Below are 21,543 nucleotides of genomic sequence, written 5' to 3'. Positions count from 1 at the left end.
AAGGCACAAACCCTAACCCAAATAGAACTTGTACTATTAAATAGCTTGCCTAGATATATAATATTTCTTTTTTTTTTTTTTTAGGGATAGATATATAATATTTCTCTTGTGGTGTTTGATTTGTGGAAGAAAATTGATGATTTAAAGGAAAATATATGTTAAAGTATGGGGAACAAAGGCACGGGCACGAAAGTTGAAGTAAGAAGAGGAAAAGAGAAAGGATATAAGGGAAAATGGCAAAGGAACAAGATATCACTAACTTCGGTTGTCGAGAGAAATCTAATAAGAACTTTCAAGAAGCAAGAAAATAAAAAAACTAATCTTTCCATCTGAATCAAATAAACACGTACTATGACGGAAAATTAAAAACACACCACACAAAGAGAGATTATCAAAATAAACAAAGTCGTGCTATACAATGAAATCACAAAATCATACGAAAGAAAACTGAAAATATACGGAAATCACTTATTTAATTAAAAGAGAAAAAGAAAAGTTACGATAACAAGAGTTTCAGAAAGGAAAAGGAGAGAGAAACAAAATAGTTAATTTTACATAATAAAAATCACCTATTTCTTCAAAAAGAAATCTTTTAAAAATAATTTTTATGAAAAGCTATTTGAAATAGTTTTTATTTTAGAGATTTTTTAAATTTTATTGTAAAAAAAATGATAATATTTATAATAAATTTTAAAATAAGTTATTCAAACGAATTTTTTATTTAAAACTTTCTTTAAAAAAAGTGTTAAAGAAAAATTATCACAAAAATATGTTGCACTATATAAATTTTGTTTTAAAAATAGTTATAACAAACTAGCCCAAAATCCTATTATTAATTATTACAACCTATTTTAAGTTTTGACGTAAAAAATAAGCAGATTATTAAAAACCGTTGTGACTTAAAAAACAAGCGGAAAGTAAAAAAAATAGCTCCGATTTCACGCTAAAGAACGAAGTATATATATACAACAACAACATTTTATAATCGCTTAAATTGAATTAATTTTAAAAGCGTAGTTAGAGTTTGCGAAAACAGTATCGTCGATTCAGAAAACGCTTCTCTCTGCATTCTCTTTACCCTAATCTCTTCACGCAGATCTATCTTCCCCAATTTCACTGTAAGCTTTTCATTCCTTTTCATCTTCTTTCAATTAATCGATTATCATCGTTTCTTCGTTTCATTTTCACCGTTTAATTCAACTTTTTTTATATAATTTATTCATTGATTCATATATTGTTATAATGTCGATGATTAATCCGTTATAATCTTAGGTCTAGCTGTGATTTTCGTGTTCCGTCCTTGCGTAATTTGATATATGTTGTTGTTGATTGCAGTTGGGGATTATCTAGGTTTCACTCTATTTGGAAAGTTGTAAGCATGTTTGGTTCAACAAATCGTAAGTTAGTTAACTTAATCGATTTTATTTTCTTTAATTTGCAGTTTTTTGTTTCGTTATTATTATTATTTTTAGGGTTGATCAATTATTGGATTATGGTTGTTTATTTATAGATAAATGTTAAAGTTAGTAGTTGTATTAGTTACCGGGATCGAACCGGGGACTTAACTCTTATAACTCTTTAAATGTTGCTTAGCTCACCAGCCGAGCTACCTATGTGGGAGCAATCTATTTTGTTGTTGTCATTATTAGTGTTATTGTTACTTTAATAAACTATTTATTGATTAATATATGGAAATATTTTAACAGCTTTCGGGCAGTCATCAAGCCCGTTCGGCTCGTCTCAATCCGTGTTCGGGCAGCAGAACAACACAAATAACAATCCTTTTGCACCTAAGCCATTTGGGAGTCCAACTCCATTTGGATCGCAGCAAACAGGTAATTCCGTGTTTGGTGGTACTTCCACCGGTGTATTTGGCACAGCTCAGACATCGTCTCCGTTTTCTTCCAATACTTTCGGCGCTTCATCTTCTCCAGCTTTTGGTACTTCAATGCCGGCATTTGGGGCATCTTCAACTCCGGCTTTTGGTAATTCTTCATCGTCATTTGGTGGTAGGCTTTTCTATGGAATCTTATTTAATATTTTTTTTTTATTAATTGTCTTGCTCATGGTTGTTAAAATCCCGATTTGAATAATAAAAACTCGGTTTTTCAATCATGCTTGCCCTCAGCAATTAAGAGTATAAACAGAATCATATTTTGATGGAAAAGACTGGAATCACCCCTATCACCCCTGTTAATCGTTGAATTGTATAATCTATGATCTTCAAAATGTTTCTGCGATTAAGCTTATGAATAATTTTAAACTTTATTTGAAGCGTGATTTAAGGTTTTAATTATCTTACTTGTGAGCTATGCTTACGAATTTAAAATTACACAAGTACTTCAAGTGATTTAAGGTTTTCTTTGTCTTACTAATGCTGTTTTATATGCATATATATAAGTTTTATGAACTTTGTATAGTCTTGTGATTATTGTTACAATTCCATGATTTACGATTTTACTTCCTCTTGATTTTGCATAAAATCTCGATTTTAACGACCTTGGTTTTGTAATCAGTAGACTGTCTTCATTGGAGCTTTTGAAACCAGTTTATTGTTGGTAATGTCATGTGATGTGTGAGAAGCACAATATTAAAGAAGCGAAATAACAGTTTTCATACACATGGATATTTTGTAGTGCTTAGCCAATGCTTTTATGGTTGATTTGCGAAAATAACTGTCAAGCTTTGCTAAATCTGAATTTATTATTATCATATTTTCTTTCTTTTCTAATGAAGATTTCATGTGAATTTGTGTGGGGGTTTCTATCTATCCTGTTTATGGATATGGTCCCCTTCCCGCACCTCCATATTCCACCCCCTTCCCGCACCTCCATATTCCACCCCCTTCCCCCACCTCCATATTCCGCCCCCTTCCCCCACCTCCTTGTGAAACACTTAAGAACAAGAACAGTACGAAAGAATGTGATTTCTTTCAGCTATATGCATTCTCTATTCAATTTTAGTTTACATTTCTTTTTGAAGACCTAAAGATTACGTAACAACTGAGATTTGTATTAGCTAGTTTATGTCGTCCTTCTTTCATTATCTAATAATGGTAATCATTAGCATCTTTTGGCTTACTTTTCTGCCTTTTTATTGTTTTTATATTATTAGATTTTGCAGTTTTCTAATTCTAACTGAGATCCAACTTTTCTCCTTTATAGGATCATCAGTGTTTGGTCAGAAGCCTGCTTTTGGAGGTTTTGGCTCTACTCCTACTCAAACAAGTCCATTTGGAAGTGCCACCCAACCATCACAACCAGCATTTGGAAGTAACACCCAACAGTCGCAACCAGCATTTGGAAGCAGCATATTTGGTTCCTCAACACCAGCATTTGGTTCGACAGGAACTCCTGCATTTGGTGCTACGAGCACCCCTGCATTTGGTGCTACGAGCACCCCTGCGTTTGGTGCACCCAGCACCCCTGCTTTTGGTGCACCCAGCACCCCAGCTTTTGGTGCACCCAGCACCCCAGCTTTTGGGGCAACCAGCACCCCTGCATTTGGTTCAACTTCAACCTCAGCTTTTGGTAACACAGGAGGTGCATTTGGCATGTCAAATACTACTGTGTTTGGTGGTGGGGGGGGATTTGGGGCTTCAAGCAGTCCTGTATTTGGTTCATCAAGCACGCCTGCATTTGGGGCCTCCAGCTCTCCTGCTTTTGGTGCTTCTAGTGCCCCAGGTTTTAGTTTTGGTTCCACCACTCCGGCTTTTGCTCAGTCTAGTTCTGCATTTGGCACCAGCAGCCCATTTGGGAGTACGACCTCTGCTTTTGTAGGTCAGAGTTCTGCATTTGGTGAGTTCAATAGTTTTTAGAATTTTATCTTCTCTGTGATATGTCAATTTTTAAGATGTAAGGGACTTGAATAATTATGTATTTTTTTTGTATCACATGTCATTGTAATTGAGAGTGATTTTTTCATATTTTCTTATGCAGGATCACAGACTCCAACTCAAGCATTTGGAAGTACTGGTATTGGGCAGTCAGGATTTGGAGGTCAACGGGGTGGAAGTAGAATAGCTAGTTACTCAGCTACAGTGGAAGCAGATAGTGGCACCTCTGGACAGACTGCAAAGTTGGAGTCAATATCAGCCATGCCTGTTTACAAAGATAAAAGCCACGAGGAGCTAAGATGGGAGGACTATCAATTGGGAGATAAAGGTGCATTCTTTATTTTAAAAATTAAATAATTTGATAATTCTGCTGGCTTTTATTGGTGATGACTGATGACCTTGACTTAATTCAAATTTAGGTGGACCACATGCCTCTGCTCCTCCGTCAACTGGTATGCCAGGCTTTAATTCGTCTACGTCACAGACAAATGTATTTGGCCAATCCCCAGCCAATCCTTTCTCTAGTAGCACAACACCTAATTCTAACCCATTTGGACAAAAGACATTTGGAACTTCAGCTCCTGCCTTCAGTTCACCAGCATTTCCTTCTTCATCATCATCAGCAGCGGCACCCTCCATTTTTGGCACACCCGCACCTGGTCTGTTTGGTGCCAACTCTTCGTCACAGCCAGTTGGGTCATCTACATCCCTGTTTGGTGGTCAAGGCACATCTTCCCAATTTAGTACAAACATTTTTGGCAATACCCAGCCGAGCCTATTTAACACTTCAGCACCTACAAATGCACAGTCTGGTTTTGGTCAGAATACCTCCCAATTTGGGCAAACTGGTGCTTTTAATCAACCAAGCATGTTCAATCAACCTTCATCTGGAAGCCTTTTCTCAAGCAGCCCATCACTCACATCTAATGCTCCGACAGGTTTTGGACAAGCAGCGGTGAGTAGTTTCATAATGCTTTTCACTTTTAATTTTGTTTTCCATTAAAGATCACAGTTAGTTTATGATCCAAGATAACATGGAGTCAATACTTGAGACTTACTTCACATATCTGTTACACTTTATGCAAACCAGTTGTCATTGTTCTATAGTAATTGCCTATAAATGAAAAATATTACTACCGCCTCCACCAAGCCTTGCAGATAAATAATTTTCAGTAACTTAAAACCATCCTGTTAGGTAGTGGTATAAACCATCTCAGTGCGAATACCTAACAGCCTAATCCATTAAGAGAATTGATTCTTCAAAGTTTGTGTATTGCATTACCTGGGAAAACGTCAGTTATGAGGATGTCTCAACTTGATTAGGCTATCTAAACCTGTAGACCTGGTGTAGAGAACTATATGTGTTGATCTGCATGTTTCACCTTCTTTGAATTATTGGTGTTAATGGAAAAGTCAGCATAAACGGAGAGACTTCCTAATAAATGAATTACCTGTGTGTGAATATTTATGATTTTGTGATTAAACTTGGCATCTTTGTATGTTATTTTGTTCAGTACGTTGTCCATGTTTAGGATTCCTTTCTTTTGTGTGTATCATACATTTATCCATACCACCTCCAGTTTGCACTACCTTTCATTTTCTAATATGTTTTTTTAATTTTTTTTATCTGCAGCCGTCTATGTCAACACCTTTCCAATCTACACCTTCTTTCCAATCAACTGGTACTTTTTCCTTTAGCAACTATGCCCAGACACAACCTGGTTAGTTCAATATTTTAGCTATGGGTGCACTATTTTTTTGTTGTTCATGCAATGATTGAAGGATTAATGTTTCAAATTGATTGTTTTATTTTGTTGTATTATCTAGCTGGTGCAAGTAGCTTCGCTGGAACTCAAACTCAAAACATGTTTGGTCAGAATAATGTTGGACTTCAGTAAGTTACAATTGTTTTATTTCTTGGTATCATGCATTAGTTTAAATTATTGTATACCTTTTTTGGGGTTACCAAATGACAGGGACTTTTCTCGTACTGTCGTTGGATTCAACTATCTTTTTTGGAATATAATGTCATTTTTGTGTGTAGACAATTTTGTCCAATTAAATGTTTTTTTTTTTACCTGGATGTTTTTTGTTTGACAGGGCTATTCCCCAGAGTTCTATGGTTGCACAAGCAGCACCCATTACAAACCCATTTGGAACACTTCCTGCTTTGCCTCAGATGTCAATTGGTCGAGTTGGAACCACTCCTTCCGTTCAATATGGAATCTCTAGCATGCCTGTAAGTGATGTTTCTTGATTTTAACTTCTGATTCTGTTTATTTTTTAAGCTTGAGTCTATCATTATTCGATTTATTTCTTCAAGGCAAACTATGATCAAACCTTTTTGGGTGGTTTTACATTTTATGAAAGCTAGTAATAAGTTTCAAACTGAACCTTCTTTTCAGGCCCAAGACAAACCTGCTACTGTAAGAATATCCTCCTTATTGACTTCTCGCCACCTCTCACAAAGAAGAGTCAAGTTTCCTATAAGGAAATATAAGAACGAGGGATCAAAGGTGAATAATTGTAGTTTTGTTTGTTATGATGAGGATATTACAAACATAAGTTTTGTATGTCTTAATTACACTGTTCTCTTGCAGGTTCCATTCTTTAGTGACGATGAAGACACTCCAACCACACCAAAGGCTGATGCCCTTTTCATTCCTAGGGAAAATCCAAGGGCGTTGATCATTTGTCCCATGGAGCAGTGGCCTGGAAGGACTTCTGAGAAAGCATCCTCTTTTAAGGATAGATACGCCTCCGTGAATGAGAATGGTACTGTCTTCATGATTGAGTATATTCAGTGTTTGTTCTTTAGTTTTGAAATTAATTATTCTGTTGCTTACGTTTAGAATACAGAATGGCATCCCAAGATTTGTTTTTCAGTATTCGCTGTTGCTTTAGTTCTAGATTTTATTCATTTATTAGGTATAAAGGCAAGAGAAGGAATACTCGCAAATCGCTATAATAATAGAATTATAATCATGTTGATGACAAAACAATACAAACTAAAACCCTATACATTTTAATATTTTGCTGTTTTTGAATCGTGTTTTGTAATTGGTGATCCTATCCTGTCTTGCCATAAACTTATTTTTTAATTTTCTCTTTTTAGATATTAGCTGGAGAACAAGCAGATTTTGCCTTATGTTTGTAAAAACTTTGAAATTTTACGCTTTTTGAAAAACTGCTCTTCATATCTTGAATTTAATGTTCAGGGATAAGCTCAAGAGAAGCAGGTACCACACCCAATGATAGGACCAGGTCGGAGGAAAAAGAGAGTATGTGCTTGTATTATTAATATTTTTATTCATAGGATGGCTCTAGCTTATTAATCTATGTTAACAAATTTTGGACTGTTTTGTTGAACCTTGGTGATTGTGCTTCATTTGTTGCAATTACATCTTAGATAATCACTTACTCCCTCCGTCCCATATTGAGTGTCACATTAGCAAACGGAAAATGTTCCAAAATAAGCTCACTATATGTTTTCAATACAACATTAATTATTGTATTTCAACTCTATCCCTAAATTAATACTTTTTTTTTAACAACCCTAAATTAATACTATTATGCATGTCACTTCAAGTTCATTACACTCAACTATGCATTTATGACAATTACTAACATTCGTTGGTTAACAAAGATAACTTTTGTGAAATTGTTACTTTTAAACTTTTCTTAATCTGCGTGAAATAATAATCTAAAGTGACACTCAATATGGTGAAATGGAAATATTATTTACTATGGTTCAACCAATTTTTTAAATGACTGATCAATAAAATGTTCCTCCATCAGTCCCTTAGTTTTGTGCTTTTATTCCTGTGTCATAGCTACTATAATGATTTTAGGGACTGGAGCTGAAAATGGTGTTGTCAAGGAGCAAGTTCAGCAGCCTGTACCTACGAAGCATGCATCCAATGGGAATAACGAAGACCATTCTCTGCAAAAGGCGGATATGTACAAGACACTCAGTGGGCACAGAGCTGGTGAGGCTGCCATTGTGTATGAACATGGAGCTGATGTTGAGGCACTAATGCCAAAGCTGCGACGGTCTGATTACTACACACTGCCTCGTATTCATGAACTGGCGGCCAAGGAAAGAGCTGAACCAGGATTCTGCAGTCATGTCAAGGACTTTGTCGTTGGAAGGCAAGGGTATGGCACCATCAGATTTTTGGGTGTGACAGATGTACGAGGGATTGATCTTGAGTCCATTGTTCAGTTTAACAATCGTGAGGTGATCGTGTACATGGATGATTCGAAGAAACCTCCTGTTGGACAAGGGCTGAATAAGCCTGCTGAGGTAACACTCCTCAACATAAAATGTTTTGACAAAAAAACTGGGCAACAGTACACTGAAGGGCCGAGAATTGGGAAATATGAAGAGATGCTTAAGAGAAAGGCCGAGGACCAAGGTGCTGAGTTTGTATCATATGATCCCAGTAAAGGAGAATGGAAGTTCAGGGTCAACCACTTCAGCGTTTACAAGCTGGTAGATGAAGACAGTTGGATACAAGCTGATGTATAAAGGGTTGACATGTCCCATATAACAATATGGGAGAGGACAACAATACATTTCATAGTTTTGGAACTATAGTATTGCTCGAACTGTATGTTTTTTTTTTTTGTAAATTGTTTCTCTATTTTGTGGACAGAGCCAGGGCCAACCTTGTTGATATGTCCTTTTTGCTTTGGGATATATTTTTATATAGATTTTACAGTTTGGGATGTTGAAACTATTTTTATTTCCATTGTCTTTTAACTGGTGAAGTTTAGGGCCAGGGATCAAAATTGCTGTCTCCTGCTGACGCATCAAAAGATTTTACCTGCAATAAAAAAGTTAATGAAACTGATTTTTTGTTTTTTCAATCTGCTTGGTTCCAATGCTCTTTGGAATATTCCTACCATGTTTTTGTGTTGGTAGGTACTCCGCCATAATTGTTTCTCTTGGAAAACATTGCTACCTTTAAGCTGATCAACCTTTGAGATGGTTTATGGTTTCAGGAAAATATCAATCCTCTTTTCCTAGGTCTCATTGTATTAGAGCACGTTAATCTCTAGGTCTTTTGACTGCTGATCTCTTGTTAATCTTATTGGTGTAATTGTTGACCCGCTTTAGATTTTCATAAAGTTTGGGACTTGAACATAATGACGGCCAGTTAGTCTCAGATGACAAGTTTCTTGTAGGATTATGCTAATCTTCGCTGATACACCAAATTTGTTTAAAAACTTCAGTTTTCTACACATACTCCTATAAATAAATAATTTGTATCTAAAATGTATGAAGTACGTGTGAATTAACATGAAAATTGCTCAACAAAATTCTATTTTAATACTCCCTCCGATTACATTTATAAGAAAAAAATACTATTTTAGATTCATTGAATAATTAATGTATCCGGTTACATTTATATGTTAGATATATTAGTTATTCAATGTATCTAAAAAGTTGTTTTTTGCTTATATATGTGACCGGATGGAGAAAATTTTAACGAGGTCTAAGATAAATACTGTCAAAAATTAAAATCCAAGGTAATAGATAAAAAAAATATTTATTTGCTGGTAACTTCCTAAACATAATCATAGTAATGTATTTAACCAAAAAAATCATAGTAATGTACTTTACAAGAAGGAAAAAAAAATAGGTATTGCAAGAAAAAATAAAATCTATAATATTTTTATGAGTAGGACTATAAAAAACCTGTGTATTTTGTAAGGTAGAATTTTAAGAAATAATATAGTTTAAGGCCATTTCATCGTTTAATAAACAATATATTTTGTTCAATTTATATGATACTAATACATTTCATTAACATTTGATATGTGAGTTTGGTTGCAAGACTCTTTAGAAAAGAAAAAGAGTACACCTAATTTTAACCTAAATCCTATTGCATAATTTTACTGTTTTAACCCTAATGTTCACACCTAATCTCCTATTTTCATGAACAATCTTCTTATATATTAAAGTTAACATGTAAGCCCTAATTTTAACCTAAACCCTATTGCATAATTTTACTATTTTAACCCTAATGTTCACACCTAATCTCCTATTTTCATGAACAATCCTAATGCTCTCTCCTAATCTTCTTATATATTAAAGTAAGCCCTAATTTTAACCTAAACCCATGAGCCCTAATTTTAACCTAAACCCATGAGCCCTAATTTTAACCTAAACCCTGTTGCATAATTTTACCATTTTAACCCTAATGCTCACACCTAATCTTCTATTTTCATGAACAACGCTAATGCTCACACCTAATCTCCTATTTTCATGAACAAAGCAAATCGGCATCGCTTTATTTCCCCTATTTCTTCAAAACAAATCGCCCTATTTCTTCAACAAAACAAATCGCCCTATTGGAATAAAAGGGTTTTGAAAGATTATAGCAACATTTTTTTTTGTTAATATTACACTTTTCATCCAAATTAGAACTGAACTCTCTTTGTTAAATATTTACCACAAAATGCACCTGAATTTTGCAATCTATATAAACAAGTGGAAGAAACATTTCAACAAACAGTTAAAGGGTATCATTTACGGTAAATGCCAAATATTCGATAAAAGGAAAATTATTTAAATAAAACATTTTACATGTTCAGGTTAAGAATGAACTATTTTTAGGTACATAATATAACATTAACATATAATTTTTACAAAAGAATGAAGTAACATTTTTTCAAAAAAAAAAAGAAAAATATGAAGTAACATACCAATAATATAATATTGACATATAATTTTAACAAAAGAATGAAGTAACACACGATTGATAAAAATTAATATTTTTTTGGTGAATAAGCGTGGTGTCTGAGGTTCGAATTCCAACATCTGCATATATTTGGGACCACATATTTCATTCTCTTTGATATGCATTGAGATTTGTTTTTGTCTACTATATCTACAATGTATATGACCCGTGCGGCAGCACGGGTGGAAAGTCTAGTTTAAATATAAGAAAATCTCACGGTGGTAATGTAGTACTAGCAGTGGCAACTTAACTCAATGAAATCCTATTTAAAAATGTGTAATCTAATATCCCCCTCTTCTTAAATAATAACAATATTCACCCACCCTCTATCATATTAAAAAACAAGAAAGATAAAACTTCACACTCACCAAAGAGCAATAATTTGGTTAGGTCATCTCAATAAAAAAAAAATGAATCTAATTTAGCATATGTAAATTAACAATAGTTTATCTTATTAAATTATTAATGAATCTAATTTAGAAATATAGTGGGGCCCATGATAATCAAAGAAATGTATTTATGACCGCTTATGAAATGATCCTTATCCGTAACGTTACTGAATTTCCTATTGGGTATTCAATTACAGCTATTCATGAAACCCATATCCTTTTCTGACTCATCTTCTACTTGCTTTTCCTATTTAACCATCTTTCTTCTCTAGTTTTTTCCTCTGTTTCCATTTCATTGGTTCTAATTCTTCCACACTTCCAACAACAATCGCTGTGTTATCCTTTCGTTTCCACCGAGGAATAACAGCAGAACAATAACATGTTCGAGAATTCCTCTGTTTTTGTTATGGATATCTTGGGAAACCTTGTTACATTCATAGCTCCGCTTTGGATTGCTGTTATCTTCGGTGTTGTTGTTGGTTGGGCTTGGAAACCCAAATGGGCTATTGAGCCCAATAACTATTCTTGGAGTACTAATCTCTTCAAGTTTCGAATTCCTTGGTTTAATTATTCAGAGCTTCAAAACCAACCTGGTTTGGAATACTCCGCAACCAGGTTCGTTTTTTAATCTTTTAGCACTGACACAACTAATCAAAGGCATGTGATTATCGTGTTTCATTTAATTTAACTCGTGCAGTTCTAGTGGTGAAAGTGAAAAGGGATTGAGGAGTATAGTGACGGAACATGATTTGCAAAATTTGTGTAAGTTGGTGGAGGAGAAAGATGGTGGACCAGCTTGGATTCAGATGATGGATCGTTCTACACCGAACATGACTTACCAAGCTTGGCGTAGGGACCAAGAGGTACTTCTTACTCCTTTCTGCTAATTAATCTCATTGGATTATTCCTCAGATCATTGATTGTTCGATTATGCCAATTTAGTAGTGTGAATTGTAATTAAGTTGCTTAAATTATTAATAATTATATTAATCTAGGGATGAAAATAAGTTAAGCTGAACAAGTTAGCATAAATAGCTCATAAAACACATTTTTTATAGTTTGGTATGACTTGGTAGCAATGTGTTAAGAATCAAACTAAACTGTACTCAACAGTTCAAAACTGGTATAACCATGAACGGTCACTGTCTATGTTGGGTTATTTGAGCGGTTCAACCACTGGTTTGTTCGGGTTCGAGCGTTTTAAAGCAGTTAAATATGGCTTGGAGGTCTCACTGGCTTGGTATCGGGTTTGGTTTTTAAAAGTAAAAAGCCTATTTCATATTATAGTCTTTACATAAACAATTTGACTTATCTTTAAATAGACTAACAAACTAATAATGAGATTATATTCTATCCTGATCCCTAACACGTCTTTAGATAATATGACAACCTATTTAAATTCTATTTTACAATAACACCTTTAAATATGCCAAATATTGATTTAGGCAAGTATGTTTAAATTATTGAAAATGTTGGCAAATATATGATTTAACACCAAATACGAAATCTAATGTAATGATAGTAATAGTAATAAAAAACATGGTCTGACCTGAGCTTAACCTATCTTAACCTAGGCTAGGCCATAGGTTTCTATTGGTCGTTCTGACTTATTCTCACTGTTTTGATCTATATTTGTCCTTTTGTACTAGTCAATTTGATCCATAAAATTGTACAGTAGGCACTAATGTGATTGAGAATGTTCAAATTTTGGATCGTTAATTTCAGTGACTAAGTTCGTTGAGAGCACTCTACAATTGTAGCAACTAAATTAATGATTTATTGTAGATATTTAGAATGAGTTTGTTACTTTTGTTTGTTAGAATGGACCACCACAGTATCGCAGTAGAACAGTATTTGAAGATGCAAGTCCTGAGTTGGTTAGGGATTTCTTTTGGGATGATGAGTTTCGGTCGAGGTGGGATGATATGCTTATACATGCTTCGACTATTCAAGAGTGTGAGGTCACTGGAACAATGATGGTGCAGTGGGTGCGCAAGGTAAGCGTGCAACTTCCTTGTGTTTTGTGTTGTAAACCATAGCTATGACTATGAAGTGACTTTCTTGCATTCTCATATTCTATATTGTTTTCTCTTGCTACAGTTTCCCTTCTTCTGCAGTGATAGAGAATATATCATAGGTCGTCGAATTTGGGATGCAGAGCGAACTTACTACTGTGTGACTAAGGTATGCCCAGTTTCCCTTCCATGGACATGTCAATTGCCATGAGATTAAGTTGCCCATTCTTTTGGCTTCATAGAGTCTCTTTTGACTCTCAGATATTGCCAGTGTCCATGGATAATTAACCAACTAGGTAGCTTTTTCATCAACATTGTTATAATGGAAGACTAAAATTTAAATTCGTAAAACTTTGTATCGCAAAGTATGCTGCATGGTTTTTAGTAACATTTGACGGAGTCTTGAGCGTATTAAACTAACTTATTGGAATTTAACAAGCTATTTCCTATTTAATATATTAGCTTTTAGATAATCATGATAATTTTCTCAATCTTTTGAGACAGTTTTTATGTTATATTTCTAGTTTTTAATATCAACTTGTGGCGTATTTCACTTCTTCAGGGAGTACCTTGTTCTTCTATACCAAGGCAGAGCAAACCTAGACGAGTAGATCTATATTATTCAAGCTTTTTTATTCGTGCAGGTAACTGACAGTTTAGTGCTTAATTCTTGATATACTCTTCATTTAACAAGCATCACATGTGTTAACATATGTGCATATTGAAACTATCAGCTTTGATTTTAGAAAAACTTACCAATGATGTTTTCTTGAACTCAATTTGTTTTTCTTAATCTTGGTCGTTGGATCAAAACAAAAATTATTATGGAGCTGAAAGCTAGCATGGTAGAATTTTGATAGGCTAGTCTTAAATCACACTTTTGCCTTGCAATTTGTACAAATGATGTTATCCTCAATTTTCTCCAAAATATTGTTAACTTGTATCTTAGTGATTTGGTTTCATACGAATGATGAAACGGGAGAAAATTCTGTTTGTTTTCTTTTATCATTTATTTCTTTTCTACATGGTATCCCAAAGGAATCATTAAATTATTACTTATTTAATTAATTGTGGTTTTATAATCAATAGAGACTTACACGCATCTGTTGCATATGTGGACCAGTTAAATCAAGAAAAGATGGCCAGCTGACTTCATGTGAAGTGTTGTTCTTTCACTACGAAGATATGGGCATACCTTGGGAAATCGCTAAGCTTGGAGTTCGTCAGGGTATGTGGGGAGCCGTCAAGAAGTTTGATCCTGGACTACGTACGTATAAGAAAGAAAGGGATTCCGGTGTTCCATTGTCACCATGTGCTAATAACGCTAAAATCAACACCAAGGTAACTGCTGATTATGTGAGATGTCTGGAAGACTCGACCAGTAACTTGTTGGAGACTGAAAATCAGGATTCTTTTGATGACAAACCGATCGGGAGAAGCATACCTAAGCTTCTAGTTGTTGGCGGAGCCATTGCCCTTGCCTGCACTCTTGATCAAGGGCTAGTGACCAAGGCGGTTGTATTCGGAATAGCCCGACGGTTTGGAAAATTCGGAAGGAGGTTGTGACATGTGATACATTACGCTTTTCTTTTTGTTTCTTGTCGAGGAAATACCGGCGGCCAAGTAATTTGTGGCAATAGAGTTTATTTTGTATCAAATTGGCAGCCATGGTTCAAGAGAAATGGTTTTATTCTTTTCTCAATTTGTTTGAAGATGATGATGCAGCTTTTTAAGTGGAAATATGGACATTGTATATGTAAGTCATTGAAATGAAGATTCTCGTGCTGCATGAATAATATCAATAATCAGGTTTTTCTTGATTCAAATTTCTTCATTTTTTTTTTATCTTTCTATTTGTAAAATTATCATAATGCAGATTATGAAAACACATTGAACAAAATATGGTAGTTTTCAAAGAGTCATTGGATAAACTTGTAAAAGTAGAAATATTTAAATATTTGACAGGTATTAAGATGAAATAATCTCTTTTGCATATCAACTTAACTTATTCAGCTTCTTTATCATGAATATACCTTTATTAAACTAAGTAACGCGGAATTTATTTTGATTGGGAAACTTTTCATAAGTTAGAGGTTAGTTCAATTCGTGTCAACATATCATTATAAAGTCATGTGTCTCCTTTTCTCTGATAAGTGACCGTTGATGACGTGAACCTACTTTCAGTTAAGGGTAGTATGCATGTAAATAAACTATGGACGATTATGCATGTATTGATTTCTTGGCGAAGCATAATATTATTGAAACAAATAGTTTCTCTTCATTTGAATTTGAATTTGAATTTCAATTTGAGTTACCTTTGTTCTTAGCATTTTAAAGAAGCTTTGATTTATTTTTATTTTTTATCCAAACGTACAAAATTGCAACTTTGTTTTGAATAAGTGTGTACTTACGGGTTAAGTTTCATTCCCTAATTTAGCTATCTTGTTTATGACATCATAATAACCTCCATCACAGTTAATTTTGAGTTTCCGTTCCTCATGATTATGAATTACCTAAACATTTTCTAATTAATTTGTCACTTGTTCTAAAACTCAAAAATTTTATGGTGAAAGTTCTTATAAGTTACGAACAAGCTAATAAAATTAGGAAAATGGAATTTAACCTGGAACTATATGCTTACGTGGAACAAAATTGTAATTTTGTATGTTTATGTCCAAGAAATAGAAATAAATGAAGGCTTCTTCAGAATGCACCGAACTCTGGACATCCTTTCTATATATGTTTTTTTGATGTCTTTGAAAAAAAACAAAATCTCAAAATTCGATTTCAAGTCAAGGTTTTTGTTGTTTTGGTTTTTAAGTTTTTGGCGTTTCAAAAATTCATAATTAATCTTTTTCTTGTAGGAAAATTATAATTTTATGCAAAGTCATATTTTAACGTTCTAAACATGCATGTACTCATAAAAAATAAAAAATCAACCTCTAGGTCAATTTTGTAGACTTTATGTCTACATGGAAAAGTTGAAGGTAAAAAATATGAAGAATCATAAATTATAGTGCAATGTCTTTTTTTACAGGATTATTTTTCAAACTTGGGATATATTACATGGTCAATTTGAACAATTAACCTTTTTTAAACTAAGGATCAAAACCTAACAATATTCTAAATAGATACATAAATTATAAATCATAATGATATCTCATTTTAAATTTAAATATTTTTAAGTATAATTATATTTAAATCTATATCTAATAGCTAAGATCTTCAAATGATATTTAATGCATAATTTTTGTGCATCCAATTTCAGCTTAAGTTGAAAATTCAACTTCTTCATTTTGTTTGTCGTTCTTCTTTCATATCTTTCATGTAAAACATGTTGATATTTTATGTAACACGTGAATACGTAGGTTGTAACTCATTGTTTGTTGATTGTTGTTTATCTATATTTTTATATAATATGCATGAACATATTTCACGAAACACGTAATAAAAATGTATCTATTGGTTGTTGTTCATCTACATCTTCATGTAATACATGTCATATTTCATGTAATGAAAATGTAGTTAATGATTGTCGTTTATCTATATATTTATGTAACACATGAGCCTATTTTATGTAACACATAAATATGTAGTCATTAGTTGTTGGTTATCGATATCTTCATGTAACACATGAAGATATAATCGTTGGTTGTTGTTTGGTACGGTCTACATCTTACATGAACATGTACTTGTTAGTAGTTGGTTTTTTTAGGCAATTAATTGTTCATTATAAATCAAATTTCATTCGTTTTTTTTTTCTTTTTCATATTATTCACCGTCTTCTTCTATTTTCAAACGTGCTCATAATAATTGTTATGATATTACTTAATAGAGTTTTTAACAAAATATATGATGGTATGAGATATATGATAGGTTAAAAAAGTTTTTTTGGTGCAAGTTGAAAACAACTTATGCTTATTTTTACAAATTATTCTAAACACATACATAAGTGTGTGTGTCTCATAATGAATTTTTAAATATTTTAATGTATGCTTTAATGTAGAAATAACAACACTGATTTTGTTCAAATTTTATTCACTTCTTAACCGAATTTCAGATTATTATGATGCTTCCTTTAAGAACTAAGGATTAGAAAAAATCACGAGTATTTTCTTCTGTTATTTCAACAACATCAAGTGTTGTATTTTCTTTTGTTATTTCAACAACATCAAGTGTTGCAACATAATTATCAGTTCAATTTTCTCTTTATTTGAGGTTGAAGGCTTTTGGGTTTTTCTTATTTTGGGTCATGCTAAATTTCCTAACCCTTAGGGCACAAGTTAAGAAGTTAAAAAAGAAATTAAAGATAAGTTGTATATTAAAAACATAACTCTTGAAACTTTTAGAATGTTTGAATTCACATATTAAAAAAAAAACTTCAATCTTTGGCTTCTGAACTTGTGCCCTTAGGGCTTAACTAAAGGCATAAAATAACATTTCCCTTTTCTTTAACCTTTTTACTCTATATCAACAAAAAAAAAAGTTTTTTCACCATCACTAAATCATAACCATTAGAAACTATGTATTTGTGTCGTGGTTTTTTTTTTTTTTAATGAACCAATAGTCAATTTCATGTGACGTTTTCATCATCTCAATATAGGAAAGCGTGGAGACAATTGTATACTACTGCAGAGCTAAAAAGTTATGGAGATGCAATAGACTTGTCTATGGATGATAATGATTCAATTTCAGAATCTCTGAATAAAAGAATTATAAAAGAGTCGAAGGGTTCAAGAAACTCTATACAAAAACATGATTCTATTCTCACAATGAAGGATAACAAGTACAATTTTCATTTTTCACCTAAAAATTTGAAGGAACATAAACATGTTGATGTTTCTCCACTTGATAAGGAGTTGACGGAGGAACGGGATGAGCGTATTCGTATTATGAAGTTCACTGCAAAAAAGAAAGAATTATGGAAGAAGAAAAAGGGAAATGTTCACCTTTACGATAAAGATAGTTTGATGGTGGTGAAAGTTTTGTGGTTTAGGTTTATAATGTATTGATGAAGACAGGGTTTTGTGGGAATTACCGCAAGAGTAATGGATGGAAAGAACTTTGTATGAGATTGCAGGGGCTGTCATGACGATTTTAATTATTGATAATGTTACTAAATATCGATTGTTTTGACACTATGTCAGGGTGTTGGTGGATTTGGTCGTTTTCTATGAGGTTATGGTCGAAAAGGAGGATTTTGCATTTCCGATATCAATTGAATATGAAGGGTTGCCAAAATTTTATACCCATTGCAAGAGCACTGGCCATAATGTCACATTTTGTCGATGGTTACGTCCAAGGGCAGCGGAAAATAATGAGCAACTATTAGATAAGAGTAAGAAACTGGTGCACTCCTGAAAACAGAAGCAAGGATGGAAGCCACGAGATAACCTTGAAGGTGTTGGTTCCTCTAAGGCTTTTGAAATTGCGGTGTCCCAACCTAAAGATGACACACAAGTAGAGACCCTTCCGGTTGCCGCAATTCAACATGGGAATGTGGAGGTCGTTAGCACTTCGATCCTGCAGTCAATGTCGCAAGAGGAGGTTATTCCTACAACTGCAAATGTGACGCAGTTAGACAAACAACTTGTTGTGTTTTCCCCGAACCATGGTGTCAAGACCGGTACTACCTTTCACATGTCATTGCAAAATGTTTTTGATGAAATTGTCAGACCTCCGCTTCCGAATAATGATGTGCAACCAGTTCTCCCTTTGGTTTCAGATTTTCCAGATGTACGCAAAATCATGGCTGGTCATGGAGTGGAGCAATTGCAATTGAATTCTCAAGATGAGAATGCTTAAGAGATTTCACTTGTGGTTGTTCCGCACCCATCTTTTGCAGAGCACGTTGACGTGCATGACATTTCTAATGCTGATATTGTCGTTACAGATAGGGAGCGAAGTCCATCACCATCTCCCCAGCTGATTGATACCCAAACAGCAACGCAAATCGACAACTTCGAAGTGCAAACCGCAACAACACCTATCCCTGATGATATAGAGGTGCAGGTTGCGAAAGACCAACATATTCAGCCCGTTCAGATTAGTTCAACAGTAACAAGAACATCCACCATGATTTGGAATTATGGGCAAGAATTCGAGAATATGATCAAAGGAATGTGGACGATGGATTTACACAAGTCTTAACCAAGAAACATAAGCAAACGGTGAAAAAACAAGTATTGGAAAAGTCGCCTTATAAAACCCGTGCAAGGGGTGATCCTCCTCCATCTGCCCAATAAATTTATTACATTGGAATGTATAAGGTATTGGCAATTCAGATACAAGAATTGTGTTAAAAAATTCATTTTTGTCACATAATTAAGTCGTTGTTAGTTTTGATTGGTTTGCCTAATTACAGATTCCCATAGTCTGTTGTTGTTTACTCTCGCATTTTTTCTGTTTGTTTTTTTCTTTGAGGGTTTTGGCCTAGTCCCCCTTTTCTTTATATATTTTTCCATTTTTTTAATAAAATTTTAGAGTTGTACAACATAGGACGGAGGTTTTTCGGGGTGCCAACCTAGTTAGGATGTCGGTGTTTTCTTCTAATGTCTGTCCTTACTCCCTGCCTAGCAAAATAAAAAATTCATAATAAATTTTTAAATATTTTATTGCCCACTTTAATATAAAAATAACAACACTGATTTTGATCAAATTTTACCCGTGTCTTAATCGAATTTCAAATTACTACGATGTTTCTTTTAAAAATTAAAGATTAAAAAAAATCACAAGTCTTTTTTTTGGTTAATTTTCAATAACATCCAGTGTTGCAAAATAATGGGATACATGACTTTTAGCATGCAAATTATACTATTAGGGGAAGGGGGACCTTTCTCAACTGTTGAAGATGATAGTAAGAAACAACATTCATTTGGATTTTCCTTTCATTGTTGCATGTTTTTCAGTTTGCTAGTAGGGAAAGGGGGACCCTATAATTTGTTTGATGGTGAATGAATCTGAACTATGATTGCAATGCATCGTTAGGCATTTGTTTGTCCTTTCTGTCTCCCACTTGATTACTCACACTCACTTCAATTTTCTCGGCTTAGGAAATTCGAAACTATTTATTTATGTCTTTCAAAAGGTGCACATAAAACAAAAGCAAGCAAGTGCCACAAATTTTATTTAATTAATTAATATTTATGGAAGAATGTTAGTGAAATAGAGGCCGTTGGTTGCTTCAAATAAATCAAATTTCAACAGCTGCTATATCAATGGTTCAATCAACTAATTTCTTTTCGATTTGGAGCTGATGATGTTACATCATAACGAAAGGGTCATATGTTTGTTAAAAGTATATACATTATTATTTTTTATATTTGAAATTGTAATGTCAATTAATCTAATCCCTGAAATTCTCCATGAGGCAACAAAGAATATTCAACATAATATGTAAGTTTCTTTGATTACGAAAATTTTGACACATTTCAAAAAAAAAATTGCTAAAAATTAAATTAGTTCATGTATCATGGGTCCATAATACAACACGGCAAAGAAATAGGTGGGGTAAACCATTAAATTCGAAATAGAGGGGTTAAAATGGATAAGAATTTTATAATCGGCAATTTCACACGATTAAGAAAAATATATAAATGTGTGAGAGAGGGGGAATAAACCCCACTTTTATCATTTTTTTTATATCATAAATGTAAAATAAAAGATATTGTATTAATTGTGATGCAAATATTATTAAGGATCATGTTAACAAGTGTCCACTTGTTAAAGATTCAAAAATAAAAATAATGGATAAGTTTTACATATATATACTTTTTTTTTATGTTTCAATGTTTTTTTTTTCTCTTTCGCACCGATTTCCGACCCATCAAAGGTGGGTGACTAATCCGGCTCGTGTGTTAAACAATAAATAACCGCTTAAGAATGGAGCCGGCCCTAGTTTTCTAGTGAGAGAAACTCCAACTTCTCTTTAAACTTTCTTTCTCTTTCGTTCATCGAGGAGGGGTGGTTTTAGGTCATTTTTTGACCTAGAATCACTCATCTACATCTTTTTTCCATTTTCTTTCAATTTAAATAAGTGGTTTTCACACATATCAAGTTTTTTGTTTTTTTGTGACTTCGTCGTTTAAGTACGGCGTTGTGTTGTTCGTCGTCTTGTGCGGTGTTTGATTTCGCGTTTTGTCGCGGTGTTTGTTAATTTCCTATTGAAAGATCGGCATCAGTCAATTACAAATTCAACCAATGATTTGGGCGTCAACGTTGAAGATCCGGAAGCATGTGATATTCAGTGACTTAGGTTTTATCATATTATTTGTAGGCATTTTGCCGTTTTATGCTATTAACTTGGGTGTTGTGAGTTTGTTCACAGATTCACCTTTTACGTTTTTAGCGATGTTTCCATCTGATGTAATCTATCGATTTGAATGAATGAATATCGTTTTGTTTTTGTCAAAAAAAAAAATCTGGCTCGTGTGTAGAGGCATGCGCACTGGCCAAGTGTTGTTCCGCCTAGGAATCGAACCTGGTATTCCCCGAATACGTCCTTGGAAGGTGCTCCTTGCCACTGAAGCCCAAACAACTTGGTTTATGTTTGAATG

At 33.7% G+C, this 21,543-nt stretch overlaps 2 protein-coding genes across 4 annotated transcripts; both read left to right on the top strand.

The window, feature by feature from the left end:
* Positions 1 to 957: 957 nt before the first annotated feature.
* Positions 958 to 8,629, top strand: LOC25484578 (nuclear pore complex protein NUP98A). Of its 2 annotated transcripts, none has more exons than XM_013613426.3 (13): positions 958 to 1,118; positions 1,336 to 1,397; positions 1,707 to 1,985; positions 3,165 to 3,797; positions 3,939 to 4,163; positions 4,255 to 4,790; positions 5,469 to 5,556; positions 5,663 to 5,729; positions 5,936 to 6,074; positions 6,241 to 6,351; positions 6,436 to 6,610; positions 7,054 to 7,116; positions 7,687 to 8,629. In XM_013613426.3, exons 2-13 carry the CDS (start codon positions 1,379 to 1,381, stop codon positions 8,364 to 8,366), a joined length of 3,015 nt encoding a protein of 1,004 aa, XP_013468880.1. In that variant the 5' UTR covers positions 958 to 1,118; positions 1,336 to 1,378; the 3' UTR covers positions 8,367 to 8,629. The 2 variants fall into 2 exon arrangements, with proteins under 2 accessions (XP_013468880.1, XP_013468881.1); XM_013613427.3 differs by having other exon boundaries at positions 1,707 to 2,009.
* Positions 8,630 to 11,273: 2,644 nt separating this feature from the next.
* On the top strand, positions 11,274 to 14,833 carry LOC25484577 (phosphatidylcholine transfer protein). 2 transcript variants are annotated; one of them, XM_013613425.3, is made up of 6 exons: positions 11,274 to 11,588; positions 11,671 to 11,836; positions 12,794 to 12,970; positions 13,074 to 13,157; positions 13,551 to 13,632; positions 14,112 to 14,833. In XM_013613425.3, the coding sequence occupies exons 1-6, from the start codon at positions 11,353 to 11,355 to the stop codon at positions 14,552 to 14,554; spliced, it is 1,188 nt and encodes a 395-aa protein (XP_013468879.1). In that variant the 5' UTR covers positions 11,274 to 11,352; the 3' UTR covers positions 14,555 to 14,833. The 2 variants fall into 2 exon arrangements, with proteins under 2 accessions (XP_013468879.1, XP_039684789.1); XM_039828855.1 differs by having other exon boundaries at positions 11,462 to 11,592; positions 14,112 to 14,583.
* Positions 14,834 to 21,543: the final 6,710 nt, after the last annotated feature.

Source organism: Medicago truncatula, chromosome 1 (genome assembly GCF_003473485.1).
Source record: "Medicago truncatula cultivar Jemalong A17 chromosome 1, MtrunA17r5.0-ANR, whole genome shotgun sequence".
Classification (NCBI taxonomy): domain Eukaryota; kingdom Viridiplantae; phylum Streptophyta; class Magnoliopsida; order Fabales; family Fabaceae; genus Medicago; species Medicago truncatula.
This window is presented reverse-complemented; position numbering and strand designations above follow the sequence as displayed.